The sequence below is a fragment of the Apostichopus japonicus genome, chromosome 9, assembly GCF_037975245.1.
Source record: "Apostichopus japonicus isolate 1M-3 chromosome 9, ASM3797524v1, whole genome shotgun sequence".
In the NCBI taxonomy this organism is placed as follows: Eukaryota; Metazoa; Echinodermata; class Holothuroidea; order Aspidochirotida; family Stichopodidae; genus Apostichopus; species Apostichopus japonicus.
In genome coordinates, this window is record NC_092569.1 from 29854040 (window position 1) to 29870257 (window position 16218).

The 16218-nt window shown below is 37.6% G+C and overlaps 1 protein-coding gene across 3 annotated transcripts in view; it reads right to left on the reverse strand.

The window, feature by feature from the left end:
* Positions 1–16218, reverse strand: part of LOC139974103 (peroxidasin homolog) — a 77038-nt gene that overhangs the window by 5544 nt on the left and 55276 nt on the right. For 2 of the 3 annotated variants that reach the window (XM_071981018.1, XM_071981020.1), the window contains 9 exons: positions 13923–14095; positions 12874–13143; positions 11921–12037; positions 10187–10345; positions 9252–9518; positions 8235–8501; positions 5673–7311; positions 3970–4178; positions 3244–3291 (listed from right to left, as the gene is read on the reverse strand). In XM_071981018.1, the coding sequence (XP_071837119.1) occupies positions 3244–3291; positions 3970–4178; positions 5673–7311; positions 8235–8501; positions 9252–9518; positions 10187–10345; positions 11921–12037; positions 12874–13143; positions 13923–14095 (3149 nt within the window). The remainder of the gene's footprint in view (positions 1–3243; positions 3292–3969; positions 4179–5672; positions 7312–8234; positions 8502–9251; positions 9519–10186; positions 10346–11920; positions 12038–12873; positions 13144–13922; positions 14096–16218) is intronic. The other variant, XM_071981019.1, reaches the window with a different exon arrangement.

Below are 16218 nucleotides of genomic sequence, written 5' to 3' on the forward strand. Positions count from 1 at the left end.
TATATATGTTATATAATATCAAACGCATATCAAAACCAATGGATACCCCCCCAATGAGTTCAGTATTATAATATGCACTTGCACCACACAACAGAATTGGATGGTCCAAATGAATACAATATCATATTATGAGTGCATCAGGTAAAGAATACATAGAGTCCAAATGATGCACCATACAAACAATGAATGGTCCGAATGATTATGACACCATGAACTAAGCATGCACCACTAGAAGAATGGATGGTCCAAATCATTGAAATATCTCGTTATCTGGACAGTCCAACTCGTTATTATCAGGAAGAAGAGATAGTCCAAATGATTACAATACCAAGTACAGTAACCTGCACCACACAAACAATGAATACTCAGAATGATTAAAATACTAATACTGTGTAAAATGCACCATACAAACAATGAAGTCTGCATGATTAAATACTAGTACTTTGTAAAATGCACCATACAATCAATGGATAGCCCAAATGATTATAATACTACTGTGTAAAATGCACCACACAAACAATGGATAGCCCAAATGATTATAATACTAATACTGTGTAACATGTACCACACAAACAAGGGATTGCCCAAATGATTATAATACTAATACTGTGTAAAATGAACCACACAAACGATGGATAGCCCAAATGATTATAATACTAATACCGTGTAAACTGTACCACACAAACGATGGATGGCAGAAATGATTATATTATTAGTACTGTGTAAAATGTAGGCTTTCCACACAAACAATGGATAGCCCAAATGATTATAATATTACTGTGTAAAATGCACCACAAAAACAATGGATAGCCCAAATGATTATAATACTAACACTGTGTAAAATGTACCACACAAACGATGGATGGCAGAAATGATTATAATGTTAGTACTGTGTAAATGTAGGCCTACCACAGAAATGATGGATAGTCCAAATGATTTTCATACAACTGTGTAAAGTGTACCACAAACACAATGGATAGCCCAATGATTATAATACTAATACTGTGTAAAATGTACCACACAAACAATGGATAGCAGAAATGATTATATTATTAGTACTGTGTAAAATGTAGGCCTACCACAGAAATGATGGATATCCCAAATGATTATAATACTACTGTGTAAAATGTACCACAAACACAATATATAGCCCAATTAATTATAATATTATGTCAAATGCACCACACAAACAAGGGATAGCCCAAATGATCATGATACTGTGTAAAATGCACCACACAAATGATGGATCGCCCAAATGATTATAGTACTACTACTGTGTAAAGTGTACCACAAACACATTATATAGCCCAATTAATTATAATATTATGTCAAATGCACCACACAAACAGTGGATAGCCCAATGATTATAATACATATACTGTGTAAAATAGGCACCACAAGAACAATGAATTGGCTAACACATGAAGTCTGCCACCTGAATGGACATCCCACTTCTACCAGTAAGAAAATATTGTGACAATTTCTGTCACTACACATGGTTAACCTGTTGTTAAGGTCAAGTGGTGAAAATTGATAAACTGACTTCAGCTTACTGCCTGTATTTAAGGGTCTGAAGAAAATCACCTCTAAATGGTACTTTGCAGATAATATTAGACCTCTTGATTAGCTGAAATTAGCCATGACATCTTACAGCTGTTATGTACAGTGATATGACATGGTGAGAGGGATAAACTACTGAAAGTATGGCTTGAAATACTACTGAAAGTAGATGTTGCATGTACAATTAAGTTTATATTTCATATGCAAGTTATTAACTAAACACTGTGTCCCTTCACATACTGCAGAGCTGAAACCAAGACTGATCATTATGTTATCATTATCTGAGGATATCCCGAAGTTAGGAGAAAGTTTGAGTCATTTTTGGGAAAATTCAAAATATTTAACACTGTGAACCTTTATAACCCATCAAAACTATGACTCAATTCCCTTTTTGAGATAACATGTTTACAGTGTTTTCAGGTTTTCATCTCTGTTGACTTCATATGACGTTTGACCTGCATAAAAATATGTTTACATTTTGCCCATCATAAGAGTAACCTTTCTGTGCACATAACCAAATTTTGGTCTTTGAGAGATACATGTGGTTTTCACATATGGCAACTGCTGACCTTAAATAACCTGTGATCTCTATCAAAAACATAAGAGATCTTGTACTCATTATAGGGAAGCCACATGTCAAATATGAGATCTCAAGAAGCTTCCTATCTTGAGATTTTGTTACAAGGTTTTCAGGGTTTGACCTCTGATGACCTACTCCAAAATTGTGTAAAACCTTTACACTACGTAAGGCGATCATAAAATGTATATATGAGTACACTTGTTGTTCAGGTTCTGGAGATCAGACATTTTTGAGATATTCACATTTTGCTCTCTGTTTACCCGAAATGACCTTTGAACTCCACCCAAAACCGTAAGGTTCTTGCATACATTATACATGTAAAATATGAGAGCCAATAGTGTTTCCCATCTGGAGATATATCGTGTTTACAAGAACCTAACTTTTGACCCCTCGTAGCCTTAAATGAACTCTGACCTTCATCAAATTATATAAAAACTTTTACACTACATACTGTAAGGCTATCCTACCATGCATATGAGCTCCTTTAATGTTCAGGTCCTGGAGATACAGCATTTTTTTAGGTTCCAACATTGTCCCCTCAGCTAATTCCAAATGACCTTTGACCTCCACTCAAAACAATTGGGTTATTGTAGTAATTATGGAAACCAACTGCCCAATATGAAAACTGCAGAAGTTACCCTTCTTGAGATATAGTGTGTTCAAGCTATGGCAAGTAACCCCCGAAAAAGCACATGAAAATGACACTAATTGACCACAGCCTGTCTTGGTAGAATAAAATAGTGCTCTCCAGATTCTGCCTAAATTTCAAAGATGGCCATTTTTTACAAGATAATAGAAATACCTTGCTGTGCTGGAGGAATCTTCAAAGCATGTTAGCTACCACATTGTAGAAACTTTAATCATCTAGGTGAGCTTTTATTTAAAGAGAAAGTTAAATGAACCAATGAAATGAGACAATTTTTACCAACGATAAATTAAGCGGTAAAACCTGGCATATTAGACGCAGGTTAGGCGGCGAGTCAAACAGTTCGATGTAGGATACACGAAAAAAAAAAATAAATAAAAGAAGAAGAAGAAACCGACAGAGTTAAAAGAAGAAAGCATGCAAGGAATAAAAAGCAAGGAGAGGTCCATAGACATACCAGAGTAACCCAGGGAGGGTGACGGGTAGGTAGAGAGTGAATTGAGCTCTACGATAGCCAAATGGAAGAAAGGAGAACAAAATAGACGTGAAGGTGATACATAGAGAAGCTGTAAGGAAACAAAGCGAACCAGACCACCACATTCGCTTTGTAGGTCCATTGGTCCTCAGTTGTGAAATGTTCAATGTAAGCAAATCTGTCACACAGGCTTTGTAGGAAAAATGGCTGCATTCGCTTCAAAATAATTTGCATACATTAAACCAAGCAATGTGTGTGGACAAATGGTAATAGAAGAGGTATTGAGGGCCACATCCTATCTGTCATTTAGTACTCCACTAAGGTATTGATAGAAACATATATATGTATATATATAATATTGTAAGCATGGAATTTTGATAGTAAGCAGTTTTCAATGGAACAGCATGTCAGCAAACCATGAATGAACTGACCAGAACCAATCAAGTCTTGACCATGCATAGGCTTTTCCGCACTTTTCCATTTCAGCCATTCTCCGCTAATATATTTTATTTTTTCAAAGCTTTTCGATACTGTAACTTTTGCCAACAGATGCAAGCATAAATCACATGAACACACATGTAACATAGTAATTGAGAAACTGTGGGGAAATGTGTGACTGTGACAACGTGCCCAAGATCAAGAAAATGAGCAGAAAAAGATGCTAAATGAAGCGATTTGATGGAAAAGCGTGGTTTTAGTTTGTCTCACCTTCTGGGCACTCGGCCCACATGCCTAGATCTATTGATGGAATTTCTCTACATTTCTTGTACTCGTTCAGGTTTGATATAAATAGGAAAGCATCGTCATTGACTCGACTGATGGTGTTACCATTGTCACATAAAACCCTGGCTAGACTAATCTGTTTGATCTGAGTCAGCTGTCCTGGGCTAAAGACTCCCATGTTCTCGTACCAGAACCTGCAAATTAAGCAGAAAATACAACGTAGTTCTAGTAAAAAACACTCTCATGAATAAGTCTTTTACATATATAAATAAAGAAAGACTTTTAGTAAGATTTCCAGTTAAGGCCCCCATTCCCCCCCCCCCCCCACATGACTTAATATATATATTAAGACATAATACCCACTTCCCAAAATACGATTTTTGAGCTAAAAATTTAACAGTTCCAAAGCGGCATAAATTATTCCCTTTTATTTATGGAACTAGCAATGTGGGACCTATCTTCCCATTTTTTTTTCCCCCTCACAACTTCAACTTTGTGCAAAATTTCAGCCAACTATCCATATTAAAACACAGCATCCTATTTAAGAAAAGATTCAAACATCTTAAACAAAATACACCAATGATGAAGTAAAACCAAAACAGCAATGAAACAGACCACTATCTTACTGTTAACACTACTGGATGTCTTATAACAAACACAGAGATACAAAGAGATACAGAGAGATACAAAGGGCTGCACAGATGCCAATCTCTGAAACTGCAAGACAATCAGAATAATTCCTAGTTTTCTCAAGTTTATACACATATGTCTGATATGGCTTTTATATCTATTAAGCCACTTGGGTCAGTATCAAATATTGTAGATAAGGGCTAATGGTTCCTTTAATTGTTCGTTTCATTAAGAATAAAACTTACACTATAAATAGAATTAAATTTTGGAGAAATTATCAATCTGGTTACGATTGAACACATAACAAACCATTGTACACCTCACAAAACAAAATTATAAAACTTGAACGAGAGATAAATACTTTCCAATCTTTCAATTCGATCCAAATCAAAACCACATTTTGCTTATTTATTTCCTTATCTAAGAGGTCTGAACTCTTTACAGGAAAACTGACCACAAGATAAATCCTGGAAAATTAATTAACCTTTTAAAAATAATAAAAACAATCGGGTGATGGGAATCGTTCACATCAGCTGAATTATGAAGTGATTATTATTTGTGAGAATGAGTGGTGCGAGTGAGGTAATTCAAAGTTATACAAGGACTGTACCTGGCAAAGCGGAGTATTTACCTGTAATTGTGACACTCTTATCAAGGTTTCAATCCTATCAGCAGATATTTACCGTTATCTAAGTAATCATGTGGATTTCCTGTTAGTCATACGATGGAATTGATGCTAATGCAAAAAACGATCTAGAAGCTAGACCTGTGATACAAAATTGTAGTACAATAGTACAATATTGCCATGGGGCATTGCTCAGTTAATTCTAAAAAATACAAAATAGACCCTTGGTTAATAACGTTATATAACAAAACTCAAATATTAAAACTTTTGGAGGCCATGTGTGCTATCAAAGGCAACTGAAGGAATAAGACTGGACAGACGTTGGACAGAAGTTGGACAGACGTTACATACCCACACAAACAACATCAATAGTCCATTGTTACATTAGATTATGTCTGTCTCCTTTTTAATCTTTAGCTTAAGACGGACTCACCTATCACCATCTCGTAGTCTCTTGAACTGTTTTGCTAGGATACACGACAAGGTCGGTCCAATCAGAGCACCGTCCACTGGATCTTCAGCCATACCTCCAACAAACAGGTCAACGTTACCCGGATGACCATACACATCCTCCATTTTGTCTCGGACAGTGTTACTCTTTATCTCATCTGCAAAGTCGTCGAATGTCCTTGCCACGGGTAAGCCGCAGAACTTACGCCATTCGTTGTACGGTGGTAATGCGTGGTCCCTCCCCCTGTGAATGTTCAGTGCTCCCAAGTCAAGGGCGATGGCGTGAGCCATGTGGAAGAGCTTCTCTGTGAGTTCTGAGTTCATCATGTGATCCGGCGATGGCTGCTTGAGTGGTGTGGCGTAGAGCCCCCTCAGGATTGGATCGATACCTCCTTCCTCGACCAGCCTGAATGGTGAGAAGAAGGCTTTATGGAGAGGCAAATCACCATACTCTGAAGTCTCAAAGGACTCGTTGAGTCTCCGGAGGATCGGCTGAATGAGTCCGTGGCCGAACCTGAAAGCAGACGTGGCAAAGACATTAGCGATAGACGCATCTACAGTTGGGTCGTAATCTTCGTACTTGCCGAGAATGTCCATTCCGGTGGGTCCAATCACCTTAGGGAGCCAGAACTTGTATGTGATATGTTGCATGGCGGCACCCACGATCTTCCTTGCTTCGTGATATAAGGTTTCATCGTTCCAGTGAGGGTTGATGTCATATAAATCGTCTGCGATTCTGTTGTGTTCTCTCATCCAGAGGGTGTGCATTGCGGTCAGACCGACCTGTTCGTTGGCCCGGACGTCCCCGGCAAGGAAGCATGGGATTGGACTCTCGCTCTCGTCACGGTCGCAGTCTATAGGAAAGTCATCGTTGAATGGTAGGAATGGATTCCTTGTGCCGTCGTCTCTACCGACCCTCAACCGTCCGTGGTTTTCACGAGACGTATCTCGCAACTTTTCCGCCAGCTCCTTCGAGCTACCGTAGACGTTTGATGCATCGATATACGACGTGAGAGAGTTCATTTGCTCTCGGGGCATGATGAAATCAAAGAAGGCAGAGGTACTGCCACTTCCGCAAACAGCGCTGGAACGAGTAAACTCCATACACTGGTGCCGCTGTATTCTGGGATCATCTTCTGGAACTTCCAGGGGAAAGCACGGTGGTTCGTTATCACAGGTGTCCTTGCACTCAATTCCATCCTTAAACTGGGCCCTGCTAAGACTGGGCACCACCAAATCAATGTCATGGTCCAGGAACTGCCCCCATTGCATCAACATATGGGAATAGTTGGGGTGATCGGTCACACTTTTGGTGGCTAGGATCTTAGAAGATACCTCCCGTGACTTGGGTTTAGGATATCCAAAATATAACTTGGAGCTGTTCCAGCCAACTGGGGTGCTGAGACCGTTTTCGTAGACAGGTTTAACAAATCGTTGGAAAGGTGTAAGGGAGGCACCCCATTCCTTGTGCTGTAGGTTATTGCACGTCCCATCGTACGTCCTGTATTTTTTATGGAAGCAGATATCGGAACAATCCACATTTTTCCTGAAAGTTGTGCATCCTGAGTAGTTAGCTATTAAACTCACGTAAAATGGAGAGACTAAATCGTTGAATCTAATGTCTGCAAAGAAATATCAGAAACAGATTAGCAAAGTTTATATTTATTTACAGTCATGGGTAACATAACAAATTTGGTATAGCAGCTATGAGTAACATACCAAATTTGACATAACAGCTATGGGTAACATACCAAATTTGGTATAGCAGATATGGGTAACATATCACATTTGATATAGCAGCTATGGGTAACATAACAAATTTGGTATAGCAGATATGGGTAACATATCACATTTTATATAACAGCTATGGGTTACATAACAAATTTGATGTAACAGCTATGGGTAACATAACAAATTTAGTATAACAGCTATGGGTTACATAACAAATTTGATGTAACAGCTATGGGTAACATAACAAATTTGATACCACAGCTATGGGTAACATGAAACACTTTCTATTGTATAAAGGTGACACAAACACAAAGATCTCTTTCACATAAAGATGAAGATGATGGCTGGGTTTTTTTTATTGTCCCCTTTAACGATGCCATTGGAATTTTCTTATAATGGCTAACTTAAGATTGAGAACTACTTTATAAACTTCTCTACTTAAACATTCAACAATACCCCTACGTCAAAAGGGTGACACACTTCTTATTACAACTATTATAACTTAAGTATTGTAGCAACAGTATTGTAGCCTACATTAACACACATTTAGCGATGAGCATAGAGTAGATTCTTCTAATAGAGATCGTAAGGTAGATATGTAATAACGTAACATACCTACTGTAACATTCACCAACTTACCTACATCAGAAGGGTGACACACCTTCTGATCATAACTATTGTTAGTTAAGTATGATTCCAAGCAACCAACCTACATTAACATATACACAAGTTCAGCCATGACAGTGAAATCTTTCTTTGTAATAACTACTGTTAAGGATCAACCGTAACTACTCAGAGATTTTTACACACATACCTACGTCAGTCAGGTTCACACTTTCCCCATCCTGGATCTTTTGATGGATAAGTTCTATCGTTAACTCAAATACTTCTGCAGCCCTGGCGATGTTTAAGGCATCGGTAGAAGGGAACTTGAAGATCTGGAGGAGATCGCTGGGGGTGCGGTGACGAGTGGAATCGAACAAACGATCGATGGTTCCTTTGATAGCCCTGTCCACATCTTCTTGTGCCTGTTGGAATGTTTCATTGACAAAGACGTCTCCCTCAGAGTCGAATGAAAGCACTACGACCAAATAAAAACAAAATCCATAACTGCACCATATACGCCAACATTTTCCAATTGTTAATATTCTTAATTTTCAAAGCACTGAACTGACAAGAATAAAATTCCATTACAGCAAAATAATGTACACTAACTGTCCAACAGGACACAGAAACTTGACTTGTTAGTATTTTTTCATTTTGTAACTTAGTGAAAGACTTTTATTCCACTTGTAAATTGAAATAAAATTATCTTCACAAAACTTTCAGCTACAAATCTTTTTAAGAATCGATATTAATACTTGTTTTATTTCATTCCTGACTCCAGTCCATATCAAAGCAGAGCAAGTGGTCATAATTAATAAAGGAAATATTGACATTTTCAGTGAATGGTGTTTGTTTCTCAGATGACTTATAATATTTGACCTTTGTGAACAATATTTCTTCCTCAACTTCTCTTACGACAGAAGATCTGTATACAAATTATTTGCCATCTATTAACACATTGTCACCAATTATGATGAAAATCTGATAACAAATGACTTAAAAGGATTTTCTATTTTGACCTCCTTTGATCTTATCTGAAAATGTCATTTAATTGGAAGGGTTGAGTTCACTAATTGGCCAACTTGACAATGGGCCAGCCCCATCAGAACATGGTTTCACCCATTTGGCAGACAAATTGAGCTAAGCAATGAACTCTCACACCCAAGAATAAAATATTACGCCTATATTATCAAGCCTAATGTAATGGTTCTGTGTTAGTACATACTTGTCACATCAAGTTCCATATGCGTTGCTATGTAGCCTATGCTGTTCCTTGCAGCACACTGGTATCTTCCTTCATCATCTTTACCAACGTCTCTAATCAACAGGCCATCTTCTGTTACTCCAAACTTTGTACTGTCTGTGATTTGTACACCATCTTTGGACCATGTGATTATCGGGGTGGGGTCACCAGCTGCAGCACACGGCAGACGAATGAAGGCACCGACTTCCACATCTAGGTCTTGAGGGGACTGAGTAAAAATAGGTGGCTCTGTGAATGGAACAGGTGAAGAGAATTTTAAACAAGATAATGTTACTGTCTTTGTCTGATAATCTCAATGAAAGCAGCAGAATTAAGGAAACTGTGGAAAGTTGACTGATCAATTTGCTAAAGAAGGGAAGTCCATCTAACAGTAAAATCAGAAATGCTAAATGCATCAATACATTCCACTCATGATTTTAAAGTCATGTTTTCTCTACAAATATACCAGGACATGCTTATAGCATAAATTTGGGTATAATATCTCATAAAGATATGAACAGGAAAACCTTACGATATGCCAAATATCTGAAATGCTCCTTTAAATCATAATCGATGAAGTTAGCTTTTCAGTGAAGGCCTGAATGTAAATGGCAATCCACTGTTAGTTGCAATCAACAGAGTGAATACGGATGGCATACAACACTATTTATCATTAAGACATGTATATTTCATCATAAACATGTCACTTCTAGGGCATAACATTCACCTTTTTCTGTTTTGCACTCCCTTTGACAACCTAACCCTAATGTCAACACACCATAAACAGACATACAAATTATCAGCTTTGCCGACAGCTATTCTCCACAAAACAACCGTTCCCAAAAAAAGGTTTCCTCAATAACACCTTTGTTTGAACTCAGAACTGGGAGCACATTAATGATTTGCCAAAGTCTTACCTCTTTGTTTGACTACAACGGATGCTTCTGCTTGATTCTGTCCTGCCTTGTTAACAGCGAGACAAGTGTAGTCACCAGTATCGGATTGGATGGCTCTCACCACCCGCAAGGCCATACCACCCATGATCATGTAGCGTGGATCATTTGGTAATGTAGCACCTGCCAAAAATTAACCACAGAGGTGGATCATCAAATCAAGACAAATGATTTAAAATGTTCAAGAAAGGGCGAACTCTCTACAGACTTTACCCAAATCATTTAAGTTAGCTTTTATGTCTATATATTCATATATATTCATATTATATAAAATCAAAAAATTATTTCTGATGTGGAAGCATAGAACAAATATATCACTGACTACAAATTTGTAAGCACATTTTCTAAGACTCTAAAAATGGAAACCTTTTTGTTTTAAATAAAATCTGTGCACACTTCTAAATGAAGATGGTATTTGGATGAAATACTTCCCTCTAGCAAGTTCTTTCCCAGAGTATAAGCTAGTAAATGAAGTACACACTGAGTTGTTCAAGTTTTGAATTGTATATGAATTAGAGTTATCACACATACACAAAAAAGTTGCTACAAAATGCAGACAGTAATGAAACATGATACATTGTTATCTTTTATCTAGACCTGAGATATCCACGCTGCTATGTACACTGTGTTGTGGGTATTGACCGTAGCTGTATGTAGTGACTGTACCTAGTGTCTGGTTACCGACGGTAGCAAGCTGTGTGTGTATTTTCTGGGATCGATGGTGGTGTCTAACACTTCTGTTACACCTCATTCAAAACTAGGTCAGATTACCGGCATGAGATGTGTCTTTGTGCGCGAGTCTTCATACCCTTTAACATATATATTGTCAATCTTTATCTTGATGTAGTCAACCCCTTTCTTCACTTAGTGAGCCGTATCCTTTAAATGTAGTCCACCCCTATTTTCATATATATCCTTCCATTGCTTTCTTGAGCATTGTAGTAGCATCGATGCAATGGTAGTGATACCCTATAATCTTACATTCACATACCAGACATTACAAAGCAAGCACTGCTAAGACAAATCCCTCTCTTGAAATAGATATCTGAAGGTCACTGTTAATGTTATAATGGCTTCAAGCAGAGCGGTTAAGAACTTGAAAATCCGAGAGCTTACTTAAATAAACAACATAGTAGAATTACTGCTCCACAGGACTAACAAGCCTAATATCCACATGGCAGTACTGTAATAGGGCTGCAGTTGTTGCCAAGTTTGTCATCAACTCACAACATGTTTAAGTGTGGTTGCTAGGTAACTTGCAGAATACTGTAATTACTGGGCAAGGTTAAAAATGTCAAAGCATTCAACAAGGTAAATATGGTATTGACTATATAGGTATAGCTTTGAAACAAGAAAATGTTGGATACAAAGTGTTCACTTAGAAGATAATTGCAAAACTATTCCAGTAATATTTTTTGTCCGGAACTGTCAAATTGCCATAGTTGAACGTGATACAAGTTTCTACCAAGTTTCGAAAATGCTACTCAAACTATAACTTACTAAAAATCTTTCTCTGAGGTAGAAACCAAGCATGTGTAATGTTGTGAAGAGTTGTTTTACATAGAACTTCAATAGAATTCATTCACTTTTTTTCACTTTTATTTTCAAGTTGATATAGCTTTCGATTACTCAAGTTTCATAACATAGCTTTCTTGAGGATAATGATAGGTTGGATAATGAAGCAAAATTGTATTTTACCATTTTTACGCCAGTGTATATCAGGTTGTGGGTATCCTGTTGCAGAACAGTGTACTTCCACAGTGCCTCCCTCTAAGACTGTCACAGACTGTGGTTCTCTAACAAAGGTTGGTACAACTAGTGAGAAAGAAAAGAGTCAGTAAAATAACTGAGAAAACATGTTTGGTATGACAAGGCAAGTATCAAATGGATGCCTTGAAGGCATTGAAGACTTGCCCCAAACCGACTGCGGCCATATGAAAAAGTTAACTTTCTGTTGCTTGCAAGTGACGTTTTGTTTGTGTCGCTACAAAAAGCAGACAGTAATGAATCATGGTACCTTGTTATCTTTAGCTGGACCTGAGATGTCCATCACTGTATCATTTATGCACTGTGCTGTGGGTATTGACGGCAGCTGTATGTACTGACTGTACACTAGTGTTACACCTCATTCGAAACTAGGTCAAATTACCGGCATTAGACGTTTCTTTTTGCGCGAGTCTTCAATCCCTTTAATCTTTTAAAATCCAGTTAAACCTTGATGGGCTAAATATAGCAATTGCAATGGAAATATATATGCATGCTGTACAAAGCTTACTTTTACAATTAACGTTAGTAGACTGATAATACGTTTTCTTTAAAAATGTTACTCCATCATTCATGTTCTATTTGTGTCAAGCAAATCCTAAATACTTCCTATGACTCCCTAAAAGACAAATCCATATGACGACTTATTCCGAGAAAAAAAAAAAATCAAAGGAATATATTACTCACAAATCTACATATCGTATCAACAATATTTTAGCATCTGAAAGATAATTAATTTGATGTTGTTTCACACAATACTACCCCCCCCCCTCCTTCCCACCACCATCAACACCCCAAAAATGTACTTCATTCTCTTTAACTAGTCAACTTTCCATTTCAGGTAATGTTTGTAATGGGATAATGGTAAAAAATACTTCATGACTCACTTAGAACAATTAAGTTTGTGCTATCTGAACTCGACCCTCTACTGTTGGATGCTTCTAATACAAACAGCCCCTGGTCGCCCTCTTTGACTCTTGTGATGTATAAGGATCCATTCCTCAGGATTCTGAACCGTTGGTCTTGCAGGACGTTCTGTCCGTCCTTCCTCCACGTTATCTGTGGCGTCGGATTCCCTCGGACCGAACAAGAAATGATCGCAGAGGCTCCTTTCTGGACTTCTACATTACGTGTGTTTATTATTGCTGATGGCTTTGCTGTATAATATATATGAGAGATTTAAAACGTAGTTTCAAGATCTTCAATGTGATAGTATTGCCGGCCCTGACAAAAAGGAGGGTCAGGGGGTCAGTATTAAATCAAAAGGTAGTCCCTGTTGACAAGAACATCCTTCAGTTGTTGCAAATATGAAGGGGATAAAAGGAAGGGTCCTGGGAAGATATGACATACAGAACAGTTATCCTAATTTTTGTAATGCAGTTAATTAATAAAAGTGACAATTTCCAAATCAGGATTCGATTACATACTGTTCGTGGGGCCTAACCTGGCTCTAAAAGCCGTTGAATATTCATGCATCTAGCTGTATACAGAGCTCTCTGGGATCCAATGAATATAGTAATGTACAGTAGTCTCAGAATGTCTATTCATCGAAAACTACAGCTGTAACTGAGGAAAATATGAACACTCCGTTAAGAACAAAGAATGAAATTTACTACTACAAGAATAGAACTTTGTAAAGCATCTTTAATGGTAGACTGTGGGAACTGGTCATGGATAAGTGGGAACTGGTCATGGATAGGTGGGAAAGGATCAATTAACCAAGTGCACAACTGAAACTTCCTTTGAAATCTCTTCAATCTTTCCTCCCCAATACATTTCAGTTCCCTTTGCGATGCGTTGCTAGAAACATCCCATTCACAGAACATCTGTACGTAGATGCTTCTGTCATTTATCCTATCCTACTCCTACTGTTGCAGACAATGATTTCACACCAATGGCAAATTGCGACTGAGATTTGGATAGATTAAGTACTTACTTTGGTTGACTAAGGACAGACTGTAGGCAGGAGACTTGACCTCGCCCGCTGAGTTACGGGCCATGCACTCGTACTCCCCGACGTCCTCCGAGCCGGCGTTGGTTATCATCAACGTGCCATCCCGGAGTATGTGGATGCGGTTATCTGAGGTCATCTTCTCGGTGATGTCGATGCTACAAAATGACAAGTGTGAAGACAGAACAACTTGTTATATGCCGATGGAAACGGACGCAACTTTATTACAGTCAGATATAAATGTGGTACCGGCCGCTGAAGTCCGTGGAGTGGAATTTGCATATATATTTTAGATAATTAGCTGTCAAAATATTACAGCAATAAAGCACCGGGATTTAAACCATCGTTTAATGGAAAAATATTCATTAGTGACAAAATCATTTCAAAATGGAGGGCACCAGAGGAATTCTTCTGGGTTTATCAGAGAAAATTACAAACTATCATAGAAACGTCTTCATTGTTCTGGCTTTAACTTAACCAACCTCATTCAACACACTCTCATATATCTGATTTTCATAAATTGGTAGATTATTCAACAACTGTTAACCAATTACCGTTTGATCCTAAACGTTTCTACGACAATTGGTGTTAATGATATCCTGTCCTTTTTGGCTGAATGGAAGACCGACCTTATGTATCCACTGTTTAAGTAAAAAAAATCAACCACAATGACCTTGTCCAATCCTCAAGGTCATCTTCACTCACAACCAAAGTTTTTGAAGGTAAACAATCTACCACCAATCAAATTTAGACGGAAATTTAAGCTAATAATTCCACACCTTCAAGTGCTTCACAGTCCTCCGTTTGATAACAATAGCATCTGATTAGTAATATTAATTACTTCTGATTCATTCTTTTTAATGCTTGGTGCTTGTTTAAGTTTAATTGCTTTCAAAGATATTTCTATTTTAAAATTAGCTCACAAGGTTTCACAACTATCAAATCAACACTACAAATTCTGCTTCACCTTAAAGTAATATTTAACTAACTAAATTTACCCTCTGTTAAAAGTCAAAATTCTGTGGGTCAAGATGATATGTCCTTGACCAATCAAGTCTTTCAAACCAACCCCACAGCTTTAACTTTGATATACTACACTTCTCCAATCTTCCTAGACCCACCTCCCCCCCCCCTCCCCCAAAGGTAAGAATGAGAACTTATCAACAAGAATACATAAAATGTCTCAGTAACTTGGTAACTTAGGCCTATCTAGTTAATAACATATCAACATTTACTGCTTGACCTTAAAGTTCTGTTAAAATTCAATTCACACTTTGTTCAGTGAAACATGTATTGTTACAGATCCTTTTGTAGGTATGACCTCGGAAGGTCCTTGTTTAAGTGAAAATTCTGTTAGTCAAGATGATATGTCCTTAACCAATCAAGTCTGTCATATACCAATCCTACAACCTCAACTTTGCTACCTCCCCCCCCATCTCCCTAGACTTACCTTACCCTCTCCCCTCCCCCACCCCTCAAAGATATCCTTAAGATATCTCAGTAATTTTACAGAACTGTACAGTTAGTTAATAAATCAGTCAGTCCTCAATTTTCTTGAGGCGGAATTCAGACAGTATCATAGCAGGAGCAACTCCTGATTCACACAAAGAACGAAGAATGTTTTTTTTGAGCAAGTTGTTTTCAACCAGAACCACTCTCCAACAGAAAAAAACTTGACAAACATTTTCCTTTTTTATGGGACAGCTAATATAACATGTTGGTAAATTTCCAATCTTTCTAGGAATGGTAGATTGGTTGAAAACAAAAGCTTTGCCAAAAGGGAGAGAGACATCAACATATTTGGCATTCTTTCCTTTTTATAGTGACAAGATCCTTTCAAAAGGTATGACCTCAGAAGAAAGGACAAGGTGAAATTATTGCACAAAATGACAATTTGTCAAAAACTTAATTTTCTAACGAGCAGTAAAGAACCTTGATTTCATAGCTTACCTCAATGTAGAAAACAAATTAATAACAAAAACAAATAGAAAATAAAAACCTTGAATTGTAGGTCATTATTAGTGACCCAGAAAAGGTTAGGTTAAAACCCCTCCAGGACCTACCAATTAACATTACTATGTTATCCTATACAGTGCTTTGTCTAACACATAGTCACTGCCTAGTTATTAACTGATGCAATGACAACACATCAGATAAACATGACCTCCTTACTGCCATTTTATGATCCCAATTAAGTACTGACTGAATAACGATGAACTGAGTCTACACAGGACACAACTGACAACATATCAATTGCATCATGACCTTTAACACAATGCTT